Genomic DNA, 15752 nt, shown 5'->3' on the forward strand with positions numbered 1-15752 from the left:
CTGGACCTGACTCTCCCTCACATTCCTTGTTCAGTGCACAGGTGACATGATATGGAGGAGGAATAGCGTCTGGGAGTCCTCTGATATCTTCCCTGATTCTACTCTTATTTTTAGACAAACATCACCTTCTCCATGTCTCTCTCTGTCTTCCAGGGTCCTGGGCCCAGTCTGTGCTGACACAGCAGCCCTCTCTGTCTGGGACTCCAGGACAGAGGGTTACCATCTCCTGCACTGGAAGCAGCAACAATATTGGTAGCTATAATGTGCATTGGTACCAGCAGCTCCCAGAAACAGTCCCTAAACTCCTCATCTCTCATAATACTAATAGACCCTCAGGGGTCTCTGATTGCTTCTCTGGCTCCAAGTCTGGCAACTCTGCTTTACTGACCATCACTCGGCTCCAGCCTGAGGATGAGGCTGACTATTGCTGTCAGTCTTATGATGACAGCCTTGATCCTCTCACAGCGCTCCAGTCTCATGGGGTAGTAATACAAAAACCCCTTTACCATCTGTCAGGAGGGCAAACACCCATCAGCTTTGTACAAGTCTAGTCTTTTTCTTTTTCTGATACCAATATATAGACCTAGCAGAATCTACTGGCACTCCCTTGAGTGAGGATTCTCTTGTCCTCTGTCCTCAGAGTCATTCATAGCAGGATGTTTCTAGGATAATGTCTCCATATAAACAGAAATTCTGCTCCTTTATAGCTTGAAGGCCTGAATATTTAGGATGCTGCAGTCTTATTGTCTTGAGTTCAGGTGATGAAGCAGCCATTGCAACCCTGATCATCTCAAACTTGACATCTCATGGAAAATATTGCAATTACATCATCTATTTTTTTCCTATTTCCAGGAATTCTAGAACTGTGTTTTCTTCCCCTTAGTCCTCATTTCCTGTGATTTATGTTTTAGCCTAGTTTTATATAAATTTTCTAGCATGGAATATTTGGCAGAAGTGAAAACATTGATAAATTTTGAGATACTTTCACATCAGTCCACAAGTCTCCTTTGACCTTAGAGAATCCTCCCTCCATCTCTGCTCACAGAATGTCCCTGGCAACCACTAACATTTCCTCTGTGAATATTGGTCAGGTTTCCTTGTATATTTATAACACAGAGAAGATATTGCTTTTTGAATGACATCTTTCACTCTATAAATACATTTTCAGACCCTTTCACATTTTGTTAAATTTCCATTGATTCTACTGAGGACACATGATTACCTTTGTGGTCCCTGGATATTGCTGTGTTGATGCAGACTTTTCTCTGCTCACATGTGTATTAAAATTTTATTTTATGACTCCATCAGTATAGAGAGTAATATAATCTAGATTTGATTGTATTGGTTAAATTATTGACCTCCTGTTCTAAGATCTTTTCTTAAAAATGGACAGAAAACAAGCAGAAATGCTTTTCCTTTGTTATCTGCTCACTGTTCCCTGAGCTAAGCATCTCCTCATGGGTCAGTGGGCATTTCTAGCTGTATTCTTCCCCTTCTCACTTTGGAGAGTGACTGTCTTAATTCAGGGCTTGTGGTGGAACTGAGAGTAAAGGCAAAAGGACTGACATGCATGACTTCCAGGGAGTTACTTGAAATCAGAAGACCATTGGAGGGCAAGATTCCTGCTCTATGTGCTCAGAGTTTTGAGGGTGTGTCTTACATTGCTAGGAACTCTGCAAGGACCCCTGCAACTGCACTACAATTTCTAGAGCCCATCTGATGACAAGAATCCTTATAAGACCATTATCACCCTATGCTGATTACAACAACTGACACATCAGAGAAGCTCAGGACAGGGAGACGTGGGGGAAGGCATGGATTTCTAGGTGTGTCCATGCTTGTGGAACATTTATGAGAAAACATTCAAAAGCCATTTTCATACATGGAAATTTGGAGTCCTGTTTATCCTCCAAATCAGGTTTCTGAAGTTCAGTGAGTTAAATAAGAAATGAGTGCCTTTCATATTTCCTTCTTAATCTCATGCCTGCTGAGATTCTAAGTGGTTATGTCCAATCTCTTACAAACATTTCATCTTTCTGGTACATGTGCTAGGACATCTAAGGAGAATTGCAAAGATGGTAAGATCTTGACCTGAGACACTTACGCTTAGATTCCTTCAGGGACAAAAAGTGGATTTGTGTAATTGCAGCTAAGAGACAAAACATTTAAAAAATCCAAGCCATCTGAGTGCCACCATGTGCTTTCTCTTACTTTAAAACCTACTGAAGGGAATTCAAAGGACATACACCAGAGCCCATATTGTCCCTTGCAGACTTGAGACACAATAGTCAAATATTTGAACAATCACCAAAAAAATGAAATTACCATGAGATAGGCAGAGTGTGACAGAACTGGAGCTTGCTCTGTACAACAACTAGCTGGAGAAAAAAAGTCAAGTGAGTGTTGCTCCCCCACACCCCTCCCCTTCACTCCCTGCCCATGTACATAAGGTAAACATTGGGCAAGACAGCTATCCAGGAAAACTTGACTACTGCCCCTGAGAACCACAAGAGGGCCCTTGTGTGAACTCAACAGCAGATCTATTTGTTGAGAGCTGTTCTGCGTGATCTAGTGATTAGGATTTAGTTCTCTCACTACCATTGCCCAAGTTTGATTTCTGGTCAGGGAAGACTTTCTTTTGCCATCTGTGGTGGTACGTACCTCTAATCCCAGATACTTAGGATGGTGAGGCAATGGATAACAAGTTGGAGGCAAGCTTCAACAACTGAGGGATAACTTGTCTCAAAAACAAAACAAAACAACAACAACAAAAAATACCATAGAGAAGCCATTCATCCTAATACTCAACTTGGGACATCGAAGTTGTCTGATTATCAATGTTTATGAACATCGATTTGGTGAGCAACTTAAAAGGTGTTTGGGAATTGGGTGGGTTCTGCGTCAGATGTGTTCACATATAGTGTCATGGTTTCCAAATTCTCAGGTCCTTTTAAATGCCAGACATAATTTTATGCCTTCTTGAAGGCTGCCTTGCCTCAAGTGTTTTTTGTCCAAAAAAAGTAGAATCAGAGGAGGCCTGTGCTACATCTGAATAATAGCATGATAAGTTGAAGAACTGCTGCCCTCTTTCTCCCCTGCGTGTTTCCTTTTGGAGGCTGATAAAAATTATCCCAATGAGTGATCCTGTATTGAGTAAGTAACAGAATGAAAATGAACTCATGGAGAATCACCATTCGTCACATGCAGTGAAAAAGGTGTTAGAGTAAGAATTTTGCCATGTTATTTCACATCACAGAGTAGTAATTTTGTTCATCCAGAATGCCAAAAATATTTGGTTTAATAACAAAGTAATATTGCTAATTCTGTGCATCTCAATGCCAATAGATAATGTATTTTCAGTGGGTTTCTAATTCGGTATAAAGCTCTACCTGCTCCACAGCATGTAGATCAGGAAGATTGATTTTAGGAGAGGCAGATGCAAGCAGACAACTGAAAAACTGCTCACCCAGATCAGCAGTGTGGGAAACAGTGTCCTAACTAATATACGTCTCTTCTCATATTGTCACCCACATTAGTCACTGGATCTAAGAAACACTCTTTTTCTTTGGGGGGGGGGACACAATATCTTTATTTTATTTATTTGTTTCCATGTGGTCCTGAGGATCAAACCTAGGACCTTTCATATGCTAGATGAGTGCGCTACCACTGAGCTAAAACCCCAGCCCCAGAAACATTCTTCTCAATTGAACATAGATTTATTGGCAGGGTAGTTTAAATGTTAGGCCACAAAATAGGTCTTCAGAAATTGAAGAGGAGGGAGTTCTTTTAATCTTATTCTAAGGCACTGGTTGTTCTCTCCTGGGAGTTCACTGACACTGATAACTCTTTTATAAACAATGAGTGCTATCATGCATACATTATTGTCAGTCAGCAGAACCTTAAAAGGTGGGAGTGGTGGCATACACCTGTAATCTTGCAGTTTGGGAGACTGGGGCAGGAGAATCACAATTTCAAAACTAGCCTCAGCAACTCAGCAAGGACTAAACAACTTAAAACACCCTCTGTCTAAAAAAAATAGGAAACTGGGGATGTGGCTTAGTGACTAAGACCTTCTGGGTTCAATTCCAGCAACCAAAAAAAAAATCAGAAAACAAAAAAACAAAAACAAACAATCAAACAAAAAACAGTAAAGCTATTCTATTTTGATTAGTGTGGTCATGTAGACCTGGTTGACCATCTACATACTGGAATTTATATCCACAGAATGACTTAAAAAAGTGAAAATGGAAAGAAAAGAAAATTTAACCTTCTAACATGGAGCATTTCCTCTCATTTTTCTTTTTAACCCTGTAGATTAAATTAATAAAATAATTTTCAACTTAAGCTTTCTCTACATCCAATGAGAAGTTCAAAATCAGCTACATTACCATCAAGTTGGTCATGAACACAATTCCTTTACTCATTCAAAACATTCATGAAATGAGATGGATATCATTACTCTAAGTACATGTATGTAGACACAAATGGTGTCCCTCTTTGTTGTGTACAACCAGAGATATGAAAAATTGTGATATATATGTATGATATGAATGAAACGCATTCTGCTGTCATATATAACAAAATAGAATAAATTTTAAAAACTAAAAATAAAAACATTCATGAGTGGGGTTCCATATTTATTACTTTTTCTCTTGGTAACTTCCACATATGACAGAAAGAACTGGATCCTTGAAGGGAGAAATTTTGAACAGAGGAAGAAGATCTAGGAGAGGGAGAAAACCAGGAGATGGGCAGGTACTGTGGAAGAACATCAAATAAATGATGTTATGTGCAAATATCAATATACCACAGTGAATCTCAATTTTATTAATAATTTCAATGTAGCAAGTAAAGAAAAACAGAAATAAAACAAACAGTTTCTTTAGACCAATAGGCACTGTGTACATTTGTAGAAAACTGATGGAAACTCAAGTGGTTTAGCTTTACTGGATCATGAACAGTTGCTCAGTGGACTGTGAACAGTGCTAGAACAGCTGCTTCCTCCCATGGGGAATATCCATAACACACAGCCACTTTGAGTCTACTTCTGAAAATCTAAGTTCTCTGAAGACAATGGACTATGTTTTAGAAGTTGATTGTAAAGGGCTCATATTTATATAATATAACACACTCCCTTCAGCAGGCAGTCCATAAGAAGTCATGGACCATCCGAAATTTTGGCCTAAATTTTAGGGCCCAGGGATCCTTCCAAAATGCATATCACAACCTGGATATGTACCCTTCTTCTCCACACTCAGTGTTAAACATAAAACTCAATATGGATTCCAGGCATTGTAGTAGAATTCTGTTGTCCTTCCTCATTCTAGACACATTTGTTTGAGTTGTAGGGTCCACTTCTTAGGTTTCAGGACTCAAGAGATCACACTGACCACTTGCTCAGGAGGGACAGTCACTCTCATCTGTGGCTCTAGCAGTTTTGGTCACCAATGATCACTTCTCATACTGGTTGCAGCAGAAGTCGAGTCAAGTGCCAAGACCCTGATTTGAAACGCAAACCACAGACAGTCTTGGTCATCTCCTGGTTCTCAGGCTCCCTTGATGAGGGAAAAGCTGCCTGCTTCTCATGTGCCCACCTGAGGTTAAAACAGGTACGATCTGTGATACATTACTATGATGCTCAGCACAGTCAGACCCAGATGAGCAACAGAGATATAAACCTTCCCATGACTTAGTTTGGATAGAAACATGATCACAGGATATGAAAATCATAAGACCAGACACTGAAAAATCTGGCAGCCCAATGATGACTTAATCTTGAGAAAGGCTAAGGAAAGGGTCTGTTTAGTTCCTGTTTCTGTTTAAGTCCATAAGGAAGGATATCTGTCAATTGTAAGGAAATGATCCACAAAATAAATATTAAATTATTATATCTTCCAAAAGGGACAAAACTTCTGAATCTGATCTGAAGACTAAGGTCAAAGCATATATTCCAGGGGTTATCAGCTCCAATGATGTTTATTTTGCAATAAATCAAAGGGAAGAGACCAACTTTCACATAGTAATAAAATTCATTAGGTTATACTTAACTTTTGTACAATGCAAAGACATGCCATAACATTTTAAAATATACTGAAGGACACACACTTCCTGAGTTGTCCATCAGCTTCCTTTATGTTGCCATTGTGAGGGACCTTCAGTTGAGTATTATGCTATAGTGTGCCTACTCAACAATCACAGTGCATGCCCTGTCCTCTGAATGATACCTAAGTCTACGGAACACCTCCAAAGCAGTTCCATTAAAAGCAGGAAATGGAAAACAGCCTGTGTACTTATAAGATTGCTTTATGAGATATTCTGTGTACTACTGTCAGGGTTAAATTCTGTGGGCCTTTAGCCATGACTCCAAGCAGTGGTGCATACCCACAGCTAGTTTTCCTAAACAAGAGATATATTATCTCTCAATTAATGTATTCACTGGCATTTATTATTGGTCAGCATTGGAAGTGGGGGTGTCCATAAGATGGTGTGAGCATAGAGCAAAACCATACTATAATAATATGTAGAAGATCTTTTATCAGAAAAGTCATGAAATGTTTTCAACATCTTTCCTTGAAATTCATCCTTTATTTTTTTGCGAACTCTACTATAAAAGCCTCAGATCAGCTGATTTCCTTTACAAGCCCATTAGTAATTTTTCTTTCTAGCTCCTGTGCTTTCCTCATTTCTAATGAATTTTAAATTCCCAAACACTAATCCATAAAGACTTTATGCAGCAATTTTAGGAGGAATCAGGTAGGGAGAGAGAACCCTAGATTCACAAAGAGCCTCCAAAGTGGGTTTAGAGCTGACCTGTCCCCAGTCTTCACTTTCAGGCTTATGTATTTTTCATTGTATGTGGAGTTTGTATATAAGAGCCTCCTTCCCCTGCAAATGCCATAGAAAATTGGTTGTATTGTGTTTCCTACTTCTATGGAATGTGTGTGGCAAGGAATCACTCTATCTTGGGCTGGGATCAGGCAGTGCTGAAGTACTTGTGGGAGGCAGGAGCTTCTATCAGGACCACCTGTTACCTGGTCACAGACATGACTGACCTAAGTCTGGGCTATGTGGAAAATGTAGGTCTTCCATTGGGAGGTTTTGGGCTCAAACGTGAGAACCTTGATACCTGCCCTCTTGTCTTGGCACAGAACTCATTCTTTCCACAAACTAGAAACTCTCTAGGTACCTATAAAGTCTCAGGTTAGGCACACTACATGCAAACTTCCCCTAGAAAAGACACACTGACAGGAAGGTGTGTGGGTTCTCTCTTGTCCAGCGAGGAGATCTAATGAACAGGATAGAGAAGAATGTGGCTTTAGAGTTGCTAATCAAGACCTCCAGAGACTGGAAGCAGGTATGATTTTTATTGCACAGTTGCCATGTACATATACACAAGCAGTAGCTAGGCAGATTATAGGCAGCCATCAATACAATTTCTGGCCAATTGTCCTTGCAGTGACCAATTAAGGAATGGGCTATGGAGCAAGCACAGAAACTGCAACACGTGGCCTCATGCCCAGGAGTGTGCCTACAGAGTAAGCAGTTAGCCTCTTACACGCTTAGCACAAGGGAGTGGTTTGCAAATCAGACACCCTTAATGTATGCCATGTATTCAGTACACCATGCACTTGTCCCCATAGGGTAGAGCTTGTTGGCCTATGTAAGTGGCACAGATTTGCATGAATAGATCCTCTTGTGTCTTGGGGTTTTGAGGGTTAATAAGAGAGTCCTGGGGCCTGTCTGCTTCAGCAGAACACTGGGGTGCATATACCATGGCCTAGACCCTAGTCCTCTTATTCAGCCACCACCTGTACTGTACAGTTCAGCATTGTCCTCAGCATCCTGCCTCCTGCCATAAATGTTCTTTCTTTGTATCCTTTTTCCAGAATATAATTATTTTTAATGTGTTTTTAGGTTTTGTCTCCCAGCCTGTGCTGACTCAGTCACCCTCGGTATCTGCCTCCCTGGGAGCCTCAGTCAAACTCCCGTGCACCCTGAGTAGTCAGCACAGCACCTACTACATTTTCTGATATCAGAAACATCCAGGAAAAGCCCCACTGTATGTCATAGATGTTAACAGTGATGGAAGCTCTGGAAAGGGGAATAGCATTCCTGATCTCTTCTCAAGCTCCAGATCAGGACCTGACTGCTACTAGGAGAATGAAAACTGACTATATCTGTGGTGTATCATGTAGCATTGGTGTATCATTTGAGTAAATCACAGTGACACAGATCCATGCAGAAGAGAGACAAAAACTCCTCTCTATTCAACTAGTGAGAATGCCACATGGCTCTCAGAAAGTCTCTGGAGTCCAAAGAATATGAGTTGTTGATTAAAATTTTACACGAAGTGACCCAGGTATTGTGTCCACCTACAAATATATATACATACATACATACACACATATATACACACACACAATATACAATATCTTTATTTTATTTATTTACTTTTAGGTGGTGTTTTGGATAAAACCCAGTGCATCATGTGTGCTAGGTGAGCACTCTACCACTGAGCCACAGTCCCAGCCCCCCCATATGCATTTTTATTCTTGCCACAAGTTCATTGGAAAACATTTCACTGGGCAAGACTCCTATGAAGTTAAGAAATCTGTGGCAATGTGTGAATACTGTGGCAGATGTCACTTCCCATACGGTGCATTTCCTCCATGGCATGGCATGCTATTGTCCTTTCTAGATTTCAATTGTGGAATTCAGTACATATATTACTGTGTCACACTGAGTTTGATTTATTATAATTTTTCAAATTATTATCATATGTTTATGAAGTACAATGTGGATTATGATGATGATGATGATGATGATGATTAGAGCCTAGTAGTTATACATAGTAGTTGTTTTTATCCCATCAAATACACATGTATGGAAATCAATTTCAGTTCATGATGCCCCACTTTTTAACTTTTTTTAATTTTAATTTTATTTTTTATATCTTCTAAGTTAGTTATAAATGACAGCAAAATGTATTTATTTTCATTGTACACAAATGTAGCACAGCTTTTCATTTCTCTGATAGTATAGATTTGCACCATATGTACAATCATACATATAACTAGGGTAATGATATCCATCTCATTCCACCATCTTTTCTATCCCCATGTCCTTTCTCCTGCCCTCCCTGCTTTGCCCAATCAAAGTTTGTCCATACTTCCTATGCCTCCCTGCTGTTATGGATCATCATACACTTATCAGTGATATCATTCAGTCTTTGCTTTTTGGGGACTCTCATAGCATGATATTTTCCAATTCCATCCATTTCCCTGAAAATGCCATAGTTTTATTATATATATTTCTTTATCCATTCATCTATTGAAGGACATCTAGGTTGATTCCATAGTTTAGCTACTGTGAATTTAGCTGCTATAAACATTAATGTGTCTGCATCACTATAGCATGCTGATGTTAAGTCCTTTAGGTATAAACCAAGGAGTGGGATAGCAGGGTCAAATGGTGGTTCCATCACAAGATTTTTAAGGAATATCCCTACTGTTTCCAATGTGGTTGCATCAATTTGCAGTGCCACCAGCAATGTATGAATGTACCTTTTCCCCCACATCCTCACCAACACTTATTTTTGCTTGTATTCTTGATAATTGCCATTCTGATTGGAATGAGATGGAATCTTAGAATAGTTTTGATTTTCATTTCTCTAATTACTAGTGAAGTTGAACATTTTTTTCTTATATTTGTTGATCAATTGTATACTTTTTTCTGTGAAGTGTCTGTTCATTTTCTTAGCCCGTTTATTGATTGGATTATTTATTCTTTGGTGTTGATTTTTTGGAGTTCTTTGTATATCCTGGAAATTAGTGCTCTATCTAATGTGCATGAAGCAAAGGCATTCTCCCACCCTGTGGGCTGTCTCTTCACATTCATGATTGTTTCCTCTGCTGAGAAGAAGATTTTTACTTTGAATCCATTCCATTTATTAGTTCTTGATTTTATTTCTTGTACTTTAGAAGTCTCTTTAAGGAAGTCAGGACCTAATCTGACAAGATGAAGATTTTGACCTACTTTTTCTTCTATTAGGTGCAGGGTCTCTTGTCTAATTCCAAGGTCCCTTGATCCACTTTGAGTTGAGTTTTGCACATGGTGAGAGAGAGTGGCTTAATTTCAACTTGCTGCATATGGATTTTCAGTTTTCCCAGAACCATGTGTTGAAGAGGCTATCTTTTCCTCAATGTATGTTTTCAGTGCATTTGCATTCCCCACTTTTCCCTCCCTTTATTTCCCTTGTCCTCTCTCAGCTGGAGAAATACCACTCTTAATGTGCTCAGAATCTCATTTTTTATAGGGTAGAGAGAAAGTGAGGCAGTGAAAATATTTAACACTGATGGAGATGTTGGGGCTATATGACTCCTTGTCCTATCCAGTGGTTCCTGGACATGTGACTTACTTTGTCCCTCCCAAAGTATATATGTTATTCAGTGTTGCTCCTTCTACACTGGGCTTTATTTCTAACTTGGTTTGTGACAACAATCAGAGGGGTTCTCCTCCAAAATTTGTAAGACATGAAGGAGATACAGAGTTCTTTCCCCTACTTTTAAGACCATTCACATTCAAAATATTAAGAAATTGTTGTTAATTCTTTCTCATTAATTGATTTTATTATTGAGACCTAATTGATGCTAAGTTTCCTTTAAAATGGAATATTACCTGGGAACTACATAGAAGTGCAATTTACCAACCTACATCTTGATGTAGACAACTGCCTTGCTGCTCAAAAAATTATATTAACAAGCTACCAGAAAATTTGTCTGACAATTACTAATTGGGTAGTTATTTTGCTTTTATACTTACGAACTTATTTTTCTGAATTTATGTATAACATGCAGTCAGAATAATCATTAATCACTAAGTTACTCCCATGTTGCAATTGATAATACCCAAAATATTCATAAAGAAATTTAAAACATCAAGCCAATGCAAAAAAAAAATGACTTAATTTCAATCTGCAGTCAAAAAACGGGAGAAATTTCTGCAAACATGACTCTTCAGAATATTGTCAGGGTTGACATGAATATCTGAATTACAGGAAAACAATCCCAGGTATGATTTCCTTCCAGACACATTTTTTATCACCCAGTTAGCTGACTCTTCTGATGCAGGACACAAAGATACAGATCTGGTGTTTGTATCTTGATATGGAGGGGCCCTAATGCATTCAGCACTGGTTGAGCAGATTAAGGGGACAACATGAGAAAAATCAGTATTAATTATTTTTTCTATTTTATCCATAGGAAATAATATTATAAACTATGATGTTGAAGAAATATACAATAATAAGGAAACAAATCATCCTACAGGAAATTACTGATATGAAAATATTATTAATATGCTATACTGCTTTTACTAACTTTTTGAAATCCAAATTTATCCTTTTGTGATTTAAATAAATAATGCAACTGATATAAAAATTCCCTCATAATTTTGAGTTGAAAGTGAAATAACAAGGCAAAAATGCAAATTGATTTATCCAGTTTATTTCCTAGTCGAGAAAGGTAATTTAGTAGAGCTCCCTACCAGTCTCTGAAACACAGCATCTTCTGGAAAAGGTTGAGACTTTCCTTCATTGCAGAGAGAAAACATCAGGTAGAATGTATGGCCTCCCGCTGAAGTGATAATGCTGGCAGGGTGCACAATACATTTTAGAAGAAACAGGCTAGAGGGAGGATATGTGCTCTGTGGATCCTGATCCATGGTCAAGACTTGTGGTTGCTCAAATCAAGTCACCAAGGATATGATTCCAACAATGCCTCCAGTTGCTGGGAAAATATGAAGTGGTAACAGGATATTATACAATAATGTAATTTATTTATGATACCCCTTAAGAAATGCCCAGTTCAATAATGGCCTTTGAGATCTACTTATTTGTTTTTAATTAATTCATATAGAAAGAAGTACATACAGAAGGAACATGGTAATACCTACAATTCATAAAACTCATTACATTTTTTTATTCTCTTTCTTTTTCTTAATCTGTGTGTGAGATTGTAATATATATATATATATATATATATATATATATATTACTGTTTGGGAAACAACTTTGCTTTTATAATTATGAACTTATTTGTGTGAATTCATTAAATTATTTTTTTACCAAAATTTTTTAAATTATCAATCTATCAAAAAGAAACGCATTTTTACCTTGAAATATTTTTTTTCTCTCAAAACTAGGATGTTTTTTGAATTTGATGCCTTTGAGAAGGAGATGCATGGTGTTCAAATACTATGTGGTTTGGGAAGAGGGGAATGTTGGTGAACACAAACTGGAAAGGACCTGGAGGACAGCAGATGACTTCAGACCACAGCTCTGACACCTGTGACAGCATCAGGGTGAGGAAGAATCAGATAAGAAGAACCGCTAATCACAGACAGATCTGAGAGTTTCTCCTCAGGCTGAGTGGCTCTTGGATCCCTGTGTGGCCATTAGACAGATGCTAGCTCCTACATAATTACCTTGCAGTAATCTCCCCAGAGTCCAGCATTGCCAGTGGCCAGCCCAAAAAGGGACTGTCAAGCAGAAATTGTCTCCCTGCAGTATTCCCTGGAAGATGTGTGAAGAGCACTTTTTTGTTGACTACCCTTGGCCTTTAGTGATCTATTCATCCTTAGGACAGAGAAAGTTCCCAGCTCTCTTTGGTTGCTACTCCACCTCGTCCCCAAATGAATTCAAAGCTGAGGTTTGAATCAGGGGTCCAGATTCCTTGCTGTCTACAATCCTTGCAGCCACTTAGACACCCCCTCTTCTGTGACCTGCATGGGCAAGAGGTCCTCAGGCCTGCAGCATCCTCTTATACCACTATATCCCCTCCTGTGCCCAATTCTTGCTGATCACATAACTTGGGATAGTCCTCGAATTCCATATATATCTCTAATGTCTCATGCATGTGAGACATCTCTAATCATATCTTAAAAATGCATGAGTAACCACTACAAAAATCAAAAAATTAATATGAATGACAGAATAAATAAATGATTGTTTTATGTCCCCTATGTCCACTATTGGTGGATTTTTTTAACTTTTGTATTTTTTACATGTGGGAGAAAATGCAACCCTGATTACCTCTGAATGTACTAAATAATTTCCACCTTTTCATACCATGGTCACAAAATGACAAATATGCATCCATATCCCAGAAGTTCCTCAGACCAGATATCTAGCCTTACCTTTGTCAGTCTCAGCAGAGGTGTTGCCTCCACCTACCTTATACTCTGGTCCATCTATCCTCTCTCACCTGAGTTTCAGTGGGCCCAGGTGTCCCACATAAAAGCCATGTGCCTTTTTATTTCACTTCCAGCCATAACAGCTACACAGAAATGTTCTCTGTTGGCTCTTTCCTTCCCCATTATCTTCTAGAATGCCCTCCCCAAACCTAACTAGAGCCAATACTCTAAAAGAGACATAATAATGGGCACAGACCTGGTTATACATCTCCAGGTAATTGAGGAAGTCACCTGGAGGACCTAAACCTTGTTTCTTCTGTACCCTGACCCTTGCCCACCTTCGCACCCATAGTTGCCACTTCTCTGCATATTGCTCTAGAAAGAGTAAACATTTCTAGTGCTTTATTGTCTTCCCCATGAACATCTGTTTCACCCTCAGTGAACTTCATTCCCACTCAGAATCCAGAGAAAATGCCCTTTCCTCAGAGACCTTCACATGAACACATCTTCTCCATTTCTGCTCCAGGCATTTTGTTCTCAGATTCATAGTGGTTTGAAGGCTCTTCTGAGTCATTTTTCCATGTTTGCCATGGAAAATAGTTCAGCACCAACAGAGGAAGATGTAACTGATGGTTACCTCAGGATTGCACCTCTGTTGTCCTTGCTAGATATTTAAGTGATACAAAAAGGCATCCAAGTAGCAAAGTGGAGGCACATTTGGTTTATTGTGAAAGAAGTTTGCTTTGAGACCAGAAGGTGGCATGACAAGAACATCTCTTAGGGCAAGAGGATTCACAGGAGATTAATCACACCTGGGCAGCCTTCAACTGACTTGAGATCCCAGAGCTGGGCCCTTTGGTTCCTGGGTGACTTGGTACACGGGTCCCTCAAGACCTGGCAGACAGCTCATGCACATAACCCCAGGTGTGGTTCCATCAGTTGGTTCCTCTTAAGTTCACTTATTAGGCAAATTAGTGCACCATGCAAGCCTTCCAGGGACTAGGACCCATGAGGGAGAGACAAAGGATCAGAATACATTTGCATGAGCTGCCCCTCCTCTGTGAGACCAGTGGGGCTAGTATAAGACAGGCCTGGGTAGCCCTACCACAGAGGTGAGGCTGAAGAAGGGGCTAGGTCCACCATGGTCTTGACTCCTCTCTTCCTCTTGCTTTTCTCTCAATGCACAGGTAGGGACAGTCTTCAGAAGCCCAATAGAGACCCTCAACCTGGGTCATTAGCCTCTGACTCAGATCCTCAAGCCACCGCCCTCTGGCTTTTCCCTTCACTATATTGTGTCTGTGTTCACAGGTTCCCTGTCTCAGCCTGTGCTGACTCAGCCACCATACATCTCTGCATCCCCGGGATCAACAGCCAAACTCACCTGCACCCTGAGCAGTGACCTCAGTGTTAGTGGTAAAAACATGTATTGGTACCAGCAGAAGCCAGGGAGCCCTCCCCAGCTCTACCTGTACTACTACTCAGACTCAGACAAGAAGCTGGGGCCAGGGGTCCCCAATAGATTCTCTGGATCTAAAGATGCTTCAACCAACACTGCATTTTTGCACATTTCTGGGCTCCAGCCTGAGGATGAGGCCAATTACTACTGTCAGGTGTATGAAAGCAGTGCTACCACAGTGGTACAGACAGATGAGGAAGTGGGACAAAAACCCTCAACCACTGAAATTCTAAGCTTATGTCACTTTTACTAGGGTAAACAAGAACCTCACTGATTTCAAAATAACACAAGATATTGGAATCTGGTTTCCATGGTGCCACAAAGGTGAAAATCATCCAGATTATCATCTGTAATTATTATCCCTCTATATTATAAAAATTTATTTAAATTGTAAAGTATGCATATGTACTATATATTACATGTATAACCATTTTAACGAACTCAGTGATTTTTCCTGTAAATTATACAATGAATTCTCTTTGGAAAAAAAGGCACCAGGAAATAAACATGTAAACAGTCATAATGCCACTGCAGAATGACACCCAGGGAGCTGTTTAGTTTTCTATTTTTGTTCGCTTTTTTAAATTCCTTAATTTTACAGTCATGCAAACAATCCATCTGAATAAAAAAAATCATATGTTTTGGTCCAAATACTTTGCTCCAAAGTAAAAGGAAGAAGAGTTTTAAGCATGAGTTTTCTTGCTCATTATATTTTCAAACCCTAATGTTAACATATTTAAATATGCCAAAGACTCAAAACATGAGAAGTATAAAATAGATTTATTTTACTTATCTAATAATTTTAAATTTGCTTGAAATAATACTCTCCTTTTAATTCCTCCAGCTCAATGATCTTAGAAACTGCACTTTAATTCAATGAGGGGTAGTTAAAATTGTAGATTAATATCCTCACATGGCTTATCCCTCCTTTCAAGAAAGGGTTTTTGAATGTTTCAGTGCAATAAAGTACAGCTGGGCTTTAGTGAATAATTGACCATGTTCTACCTTAAAAACTTTCAATATTTTTTTATTTCCATGTTAACTTTCAGGCATGTAGACTTACAGTGAACCACAGCTTCAGAATTTTTTTAATTTTCATGTCAGT

The 15752-nt window shown here is 39.1% G+C and overlaps 1 gene segment (V, D, J or C); it reads left to right on the forward strand.

Annotated features, from left to right (window-relative positions):
* Positions 1 to 14217: 14217 nt before the first annotated feature.
* Positions 14218 to 14900, forward strand: LOC107158421. The segment is given in 2 exon segments: positions 14218 to 14378; positions 14500 to 14900. Coding segments are annotated over 2 exon segments (447 nt in total).
* The last annotated feature ends 852 nt before the right edge of the window (positions 14901 to 15752 follow it).

Source organism: Marmota marmota, unplaced genomic scaffold (assembly GCF_001458135.2).
Source record: "Marmota marmota marmota unplaced genomic scaffold, marMar, whole genome shotgun sequence".
Taxonomy (NCBI): Eukaryota; Metazoa; Chordata; class Mammalia; order Rodentia; family Sciuridae; genus Marmota; species Marmota marmota.